Genomic DNA, 8901 nt, shown 5'->3' on the forward strand with positions numbered 1-8901 from the left:
CGCGCGCGCGCGTACACACACACACACACACACACACACACACACACACACACACATACTAGTTTGCCCTGAGATAGAACAAAACTTCTGACATACCAAGAGTGCAGCAAAATCACACAGACATTTCTGGTCCCCCTCCTTCCTTACACCCCATCCCCACCCCCACCACCATCCCGCCCCTCCCATCCCCTAACTGCAAACTGCGCTCCCCTCCCCAAAACTTTTGACCAATCAGCTGTGAAAGGCCGGGCTGTGATTGGCCGAAAGTCTCTAAGGTGAGGGAGTATTTATTAAAGAGACTGAGCCAGAGAGTTGGAGAGTAGAGAGCCGGGCTTGAAAATTGACTAGGTACTTTGGTGAAGCCTCGATTCCAAACCCTCCCACTTCCCCCCTCCCTCCCCACGAACTTTTCTTTGGAGAAGAGAAAGAGCACCCACTTTCTCTCTCTCTTTTTCTTTTGATTTCATTTTGTTCCTTGAATCTCCTAACTTCGAGCGGGTGGCGGCGGGCTGGACACCCCCCAGCTGTGCCGCAGATCTCTGCATCAGTGCGGCTCGGCGGTCTCGGGAGCTTGCGGTGCAGCCAGCTGCTCTTTCTCCGGCCAGTCGAGGCCAGAGGACTCCACGCCTCCCGCCTGGCAGTGCCTTGGGTCAGAGCCCCGGGTCGCCTTTTCTCATAACCCGTCCCCTCTCTCGGGTTGTCGCATGAATCTCCTCGACCCCTTCATGAAGATGACCGACGAGCAGGAGAAGGGCCTGTCCGGAGCCCCCAGCCCCACTATGTCGGAGGACTCAGCGGGCTCGCCCTGCCCCTCGGGCTCGGGTTCGGACACAGAGAACACCCGGCCCCAGGAGAACACTTTCCCCAAGGGCGATTCCGACCTGAAAAAGGAGAGCGAGGAGGACAAGTTCCCCGTGTGCATCCGGGAGGCAGTTAGCCAAGTGCTCAAAGGCTACGACTGGACCCTGGTGCCCATGCCCGTACGAGTCAATGGCTCTAGCAAGAACAAGCCACATGTCAAGCGGCCCATGAACGCCTTCATGGTGTGGGCGCAAGCAGCTCGAAGGAAGCTTGCCGACCAGTACCCGCACCTGCACAACGCCGAGCTCAGCAAGACTCTGGGCAAGCTCTGGAGGTATGTTCTTCAAGGAGATACCAATCCGCTCTCCCCGGCTGACTGCAGGGGACTGAAAGGAATTGGAGTTTGGGGGCTTTGGGGGAGAGGGTGGGGGAAAAACTGGAGGTGCAATAACGGGCAGCTCTCAGTTTGACCACTTGGATGCCATGTTTTGCAAACTTAAGTTTTCCAACACTCTTACCCGGAGGGGCTGGAGTGCTGTCTTACTGGAAGCGTGGAAAAGGGACATTGTAAGTTCGATATTGCCCATGAAATGAGGGAACGAAAATAGGGCTGCATAAAGTGTGTATAGGAAGGGATATAGGACGATTTTGAAAACAGAAGATTAAACTTCAAACTCGATTAGCAGTGAGATGGGCGGGGAGACGGTGGATGGAGATGTGTGCGTCTGTGCGTTTCTGTGCCAGCCAAACTCCCTAAGGGAACTTAAGTGCGATCTTCCCGAGAGAAAGGGAGAGGGCAAAAGAAAGAGAAGAAGAAAGGGGGCTGGGATATATAGGAGGAATTCTTTGCTTTCGATGATGGCTTCTTGTGTAATTAATTGAGTAACTAGATAGTGCTCCACAGAGGTAGAGAGAAGAGTCTAGGAAAGGACATAATTATGAACCTATGTAAAGGAGAGAAGAGACTGGATTTGGGGAGAAGGAAAAGTAGGGGCAAAAGCAAAGTAGGCCTTCTCAGTTTAACGCATTTACCAAGAATGGAGAAAAAAGCAACGTTTTCTTTTCTTTTTTTTTAAAGAAAGGAAGGAAGGGAGGGAGGGGGAGGGAGAGAGAGAGAGAGAGAGAGAGAGAGAGAGAGAGAGAGAGAGAGAGAGAGAGAGAGAGAGAGAGAGAGAGAGAGAGAGAGAGAGAGAGAGAGAGAGAGAGAGAGAGAGAAAGAGAGAGAGAGAGAGAGAGAGAGAGAGAGAGAGAGAGAGAGAGAGAGAAAGAGAGAGAGAGAATGAGAGAGAGATAGCAAATTCTCCAAAGAGAAGCAGCTGAACACTGTGCCCATCTCATGGTTGTTTAATGGAGAGGAGAGAGGGAGAGAAGAAAAGGAAGATAATTACTTTGTGTAATTTACAGAATACAGTTTTATTTAATTTTTAAAATTTTATTTTTAAAAATAAGTTACAATTCCTTTATTGGCCAAAGCAACTTGTGTAGAAAACAGGAGGAAGATTGCAATTTCTTCCAGATAGTCTTTTAAGAGAGGTTTCCTAGGAAAATAGTTGTATTGGCAAATACCAGGGCCCCAAACTTCTCCAAATTGACAGCTATACTACTATATTCACCCTCTCTCTCCTCTCTTTTCCCCCTCTGCTCAGGCTGTTAAATGAGAGTGAGAAACGGCCTTTTGTGGAAGAGGCAGAGCGATTGAGGGTTCAGCACAAGAAGGACCACCCAGACTACAAGTACCAGCCTCGGAGGAGGAAGTCAGTCAAAAATGGACAGGCAGAGCAGGAGGAAGGTACCGAGCAGACACACATCTCACCCAATGCCATCTTCAAGGCGCTGCAGGCTGACTCTCCGCACTCTTCTTCTGGCATGAGTGAAGTGCACTCCCCTGGGGAGCATTCTGGTATGTTCTACCCTATCCCCTCCACCTACTACTTCCAAAGCCATTCACAGATACATTCATCAGAGTGTTTCCCTTCTTTCCACCCCCAAGGAGATTTCCACTCATATATACCAACTCTGGCTAACCAAGACCCACAATGCCTTCTGCGTATAAATTTACAAATTCAGGGCATTTTTGTAACCTGCCATATTGAAACAGCTACATTTTTTTCCAAGTTGCAATATTGCAGATTTGCAAAGGCTCTCAAATACTCCATAAAGAGAAATGCTATCTATTCTCCACCCACTCCCCAAACACACCACAGCTGGCCTAAAATATGCTCAGTTTAATATATCAGAACTACTTGACTTCAGATCTTCCGAAGATAAAAGTAGGTGGCTAGGTGTGCCCCCCCCCTTAAGTTAATCATTCAGTGACTTATCACTATTCTGGGTCACTGCCTGCTCAGGTCAGGGTCTTTATTACACCTTAGCAGTTAAACAGGGGTTGTAAAAGTGTTTCCCAGACAGGTCTATGCAATTATTTAGCCCAAGCACTTATCAAACCTAATACTGACTTTTCTGTTTTTCTTCTTTTCTACAGGACAGTCTCAGGGCCCACCTACCCCACCTACCACTCCCAAAACTGATGTGCAGGCAGGCAAGGCTGACCTGAAGAGAGAGGGACGCCCCCTGCAGGAAGGGGGAAGACAGCCCCCTATCGATTTCCGAGATGTGGACATAGGGGAACTGAGTAGTGATGTCATCTCTAACATCGAGACCTTTGACGTTAATGAATTTGATCAATATCTCCCACCTAATGGCCACCCAGGAGTCCCAGTTACTCATGGCCAGCCTGGTCAGGTTACTTACACGGGGAGCTATGGCATCAGCAGTACCTCTGCCCCCCCATCTTCGTGGATGTCTAAACAGCAGCAGCCTCAGCAGCCCCCACCTCCTCAACAGCCTCCACCACCACCTCAGCCTCCTCAGGCCCAGCAACAGCCGACACCACAACAGCAGCAGCAGCAATCAGCCCAGCAGCCACAAGCACCATCTCAGCCCCATACCCTCACTCCTCTGAGCAGTGAGCAGGGCCAGTCGCAGAGAACACACATCAAGACAGAGCAGCTCAGCCCCAGCCATTACAGTGAACAGCAGCAACATTCCCCGCAGCAGATCCCCTACAATCCCTTCAGCCTGCCCCATTACAGCCCCTCTTACCCTACCATCACTCGCTCCCAGTATGATTACACAGACCACCAGAACTCCAACTCCTACTATAGCCACGCTGCAGGCCAGAGCTCCAGCCTCTACTCCACGTTCACCTACATGAACCCTGCCCAGCGACCCATGTACACCCCCATCGCTGACACAACTGGAGTCCCTTCCATTCCCCAGACCCACAGCCCACAACACTGGGAACAACCAGTCTACACGCAGCTCACCAGACCATGAGAAGAATAAGAAAAATAATATTCCTAATACAAAAACAAAACAAAACAAAACAAAATAAAACAAAACAAACAAACAAACAACAACAACAACAACAACAAAAAAAAAAAAACCCAGGAGCAATAAAATCACCTTTAGACCTTTTTTTTTCTTTATTCTTCAAAGACACTAAGGTTGACAACAACAAACACAAAGCAGAAAAGTTGTCCAAATGCACTAGAGCCTTCTCCAGAATCAGTGGCCAGACCACTCCCCATAAATAGACCAGCAGAACTCACTACAATCATTCCAGAACTGGACTTAAATATTCTTCAAGGCAAGCACAGAGATTGATGGAGAATCATATAGCCGCTGTAGTTCAGTCTTTCTTTGCCTGTGCTTGGACTTTGTAATTATTTTTTAGCTGTAATTAAAGAAAAAAAAGAGTCCTCTGTGAGGAATATTCTCTATTTTAAATATTTTTTAGTATGTACTGTGTATGATTCATTATCATTTTGAGGGGATTTATACATATTTTTAGAGAGAATTTTTAAAATGCTCTTATTTTTCCAACAGCTAAAACTACTCTTTAGTGAAAGTATGCCCTAGCTTTTCTTGAAGTCAGAGGTATTTTTGTACAGATATATCTTCTCTTAAAATTGTATGTGTGTCTGTGTGCATTAACTCCAAAACAGAACCCTTATGTGATCAGTATTGGGGGTTAGCTTTCCTCAATTCTAAAGTCTGTAAGATTCAAGGTGAGGCTGCCTCGAAAAGAGAAATTTAAAAGGCCTTATTTTTAGTATGGAAATAAAGACAGGAATCTGGAGGAGCCTGGGGTAAGTTTTGCTTTTATTTTTTTTTTAAAAAGAAAAATACCTTGAGCCTTAAAATCATGCTACTAGGAATAGCTCACATGGTCTTTGAGTGGGTTTTCTCCATGCAATCTTTAGAAAAAAAGTTGCCAAAGGCAGGCACCAAGGGAGGTAAAAACAGTTTCCTGGGAAGTCTCAATAGTAAACTTAAGTGCCCTAAAAAAAACCTTCCATACTCCCTTTTCTGCCCAGTATCATGCTGGAGTCCACTCCTAAACCATCTTCTAAACCCCCAAATGCAAACAGTGTACCTTTAAGACATTCCACATGCTATAATTATTTATTTTGTAAGAAAAGAGGTTTTAATTTTTAAAAATTGATCTTCCTCTTTTAAAAAAAAAAAAACTTTTAAAATTAGTAAGTTGTTGGAGCCTTCCTTGAAGGGTATGGTCACCTATTGTTAAATTATGGCCTTAATTGTAACCAATTTTTTTTTTATTTATCTCTTTATTCTTTTTAATTATTATTAAAAACAGTTCTTTGGGATTTGTGTCCTAAGTTTGTACAAATACATTTTCCTCTTCTTTTTTTTTTTTTAATAAACTGGAAATGTTGTCTTTTTCATACAAATAAGATTCCAGATATAGAATCATTTGCATTATTTTCTGCCACGGTTCTTCAAGCTGTCCAAATTTTAGGTGTATGTATGTATGTATGAGTGAGTGAGTGAATGAGTATGTGAGTGTGTGTGTGTGTGTGACCCCAAACATCAAAAGTATGTATCATCTTCCTATTCCCCTGCATATTTTCTTCTGAGGGGGAGGGGAGGGAGATAATAGACTGACTAACTTACTTTAATTAGGCTATTGCTGGACAGTTGAGAACTGATTTTTGAAAAAGACAGCAAACTTTTTTTTTATTTAAAAATGATATATTAACAGTTTTAGAATTCAGTAGAATAAAAACTCTTTTAATATGGCATCTTTCAATTTCTGTATAAAAGCAGATCTTTTTAAAGTATTTCTGTAACTTAAAAGACCTGACATTTAAATCATATTTGTCTTTAGGTAAGTTTGGTTTTGTGTTTGTCTTTTGTTTGTTTCACTTAAAAAAAAAAAATCCTTGTTCTCTTTGTGAAACTTACCTTTTTTGTATATTATTGTTTACAATAAATATACATTGTACTAAAAATAGAAAACAGTCAAATGGTTTTATTAATAGAGGAATACAATAAGAAGGAAAAAAGATTCAATGGTGACAAGATTCTGTTTACTTTCATCCCTATGATGCTGTCATTTTCCTGGCAATCACTTAAATAAAGATTTAGCCTTATTGCTTTCTTCAGATCTAGCTGAGTCAATTCAGAGAAATGAATAGACCTATTCCCTACATCCATCCACCCCTAAGCATGAAAACTAACTTTGAAAAGTCCCATTCTAATAAATTTGATAGAAAAACATATGTCAATCGTTGCCTACTTGGGCAGAATGTTTCTGATTCTGGTTTCAATCTCATGCTGAAGGGGAAAAAAAAAAAAAAAAAAAAAGCATTCCCCTAGAGAGGGTAGAAGGGAACATTAAACCAGAAATCAGTAGCTGTTGATAGAGACAAGATGCCAGAGTGGGTGAATTCCTAGTTTTAACTTAATAGTACAAATTCTTTGCTCTTCTGGATGCATACCAATGAAAAATATTGTCTAATGATAAAAGAAGAAAGAAAAAAGGAAAAAAGAAAGGAAGAGAAGAAGGAAGGAAGGAAGAAAGGAAGGAAAAGAGGGAGGAAGGAAGACAAATTGAAAAGAGTTAAAGTAATGTGTTCCTAAGGGGCATGTAGGAAAATCCATCCTGTTAACCCATAAAATGATCCAATATCTTTTTAGTTTCTCTGCCAAGACAATGATATTAAATGGGACTTTTTCAGCATAACTCCTTTAGAACTGATGCAAAGTCATCATAGAAGATTCAAGGAGGTAATAAGATCGAATTCTGTTTTCTTTGGCCTGAATTATATAGTTTCCAAGATCAGAGAAACTTGCAGGTCATTTTTCACTAAACAGATGAAATCATCTACTCTCCTCCCCACCACACCCACCACTCCTCCCCCACTCCACCCTCACCCACATTAGAGCTAAGAGTACATTTCTTCAACTCTGTAAGATTCCCCTATGAATGAAGACTTTTCTTATAGCCTGATTTTTTGCACTGGAGTGGATGTTTCTGACAGTCTGTACAGGCTTCCTGCCACATGTATACTAATTTTGCTTAGTGGAGTTTTCTTCTGTCTCCCATATAAGCAACCAAAAGAATGCCATTACCAAAATCTGTGTTCAGGTAAAACCTGTGTCATTATAACCAAATCTCCTTTCCAAATTCTTCCTATCCCTTTTAGCATCTAATTCAGCACTTGAGTAAGAGTCAGGAGATCTGGGTTCTCATTTCACACTGCCAAATCCTGAACAGGTATTTGAACTAAACAATCTCTTAATTCTTCTGGGCCTTAGCTGTGTATGCGGCAGAGGAAATGGATTAAATTATATCTAAGGTACTTCCCTTAATTTAATAATCTAGGGTTCTATGGTTTTTCTTCTTTTTAAAAAATTATTTTATTTTATTTTATTTTTGGTGAGGCAATTGGGCTTAAGTCAGATATCAGATTTAAATTTAGGTCCTTCTGACTTCAGGGCCAATGTTCTATTCACTGCATCATCTAGCTTGTTGCCCCTCTATGATTCTTCTTTACCTCTCTTTGAACTATTTCTAGCACTTCCCCTATACATATTTTCTTAATTGTTCCTTTCCCTTTCTGATTGACAAACACCTGAAAAATTCATCATCTATTAAAATATTAATAATTCTTTCTCCCACCTCTTTCTGATCCCATGACTTAAAGAGCACATCTGGCCATTCCAGAGCAAGATTTTTTCTTCTCTCACTAACTTACTATGTGACTTTAAACTCATAATCCATAAAGTGCTACAGCTGGAAAGGGACCTTATAAATTGATTAGTTTAAAGTCTTCTTTTAAAGAAGAGAAATTGAGACCTAGAGAGATGGAAATTTCTAGAGAAAGTAATATGTGTCAATAGCTGGTGGATCAGGAAAGACCTCATATAAAGGGGTACCTGGGCAGTGCTTTAAAGACACCAAAGGATTCTAAAAGATAAAGAGGCAGAGTATTCTAAGCCTGTGCCAAGCAGGGAATTAGGAGTTTTAATGTCATGTTTGAGGATATTAAAGAAAGATAATTTCTTTGAATGATCTAAAGAGAAGATTTATAAAAGATACCAGAAGGATTTTCTGATCAGGGTGGGTAAGGAGAAAGTTGTGCTTAAAGTTAAATGACACTATGGCATAAAAACATCAAGTAAGAGTTTGCATCTAACCCATGCAACACAGAGATTCATCACTCATATGAAAATCCATTATTTAGTTTTGTACTAAAAGAAATCTATTTTAATTCCAATTTTTCCTTATGTTTACATGCAAAATACACACACACATATTTATTGAGGCTGTACTTTTGCCATTGATTTTTTTAAACCAAGGTGTAGAGATTTACATTTATTCTAGTCACATTAAAGGTATAACAAATATGAGTTATGCCTTTCTGCACTAATTCTCTTAGAACTTCACTCATCTGAGGATGAAAGACTACTTTCTACCCTCAAAGTTTTATGGGTAAACTTTGAAGGGTTATGACTTCTAAAGTTATATTTGCTGCATCTCTTTCTTATGGATGTGCTCCCACCAACATTGATCATCCAGATGACATCAATTAGCTTTTACAAGAGTAATTTTTTTTAAGTGTAGCAAGAACAGAAGTTGTAAAAAGCATTTCTCAAACCAGGGAAATATACTCCTTTGCACATATAAGTTCATAGGGAGGCTGTGTTCAAACAATTTGCCAAAGTAATAAAGCACATATTGGAGGGATACACGTAGCAATAGGGTTGAGGTATACTTTGTGATTCCTG

At 41.4% G+C, this 8901-nt stretch overlaps 1 protein-coding gene across 1 annotated transcript; it reads left to right on the forward strand.

The window, feature by feature from the left end:
• Window positions 1-294: 294 nt before the first annotated feature.
• SOX9 (SRY-box transcription factor 9) lies at window positions 295-6126 on the forward strand. The gene is made up of 3 exons (XM_074260638.1): window positions 295-1135; window positions 2448-2701; window positions 3284-6126. The coding sequence occupies exons 1-3, from the start codon at window positions 705-707 to the stop codon at window positions 4135-4137; spliced, it is 1539 nt and encodes a 512-aa protein (XP_074116739.1). The 5' UTR covers window positions 295-704; the 3' UTR covers window positions 4138-6126.
• The last annotated feature ends 2775 nt before the right edge of the window (window positions 6127-8901 follow it).

Source organism: Sminthopsis crassicaudata, chromosome 4 (genome assembly GCF_048593235.1).
Source record: "Sminthopsis crassicaudata isolate SCR6 chromosome 4, ASM4859323v1, whole genome shotgun sequence".
NCBI lineage: Eukaryota > Metazoa > Chordata > Mammalia > Dasyuromorphia > Dasyuridae > Sminthopsis > Sminthopsis crassicaudata.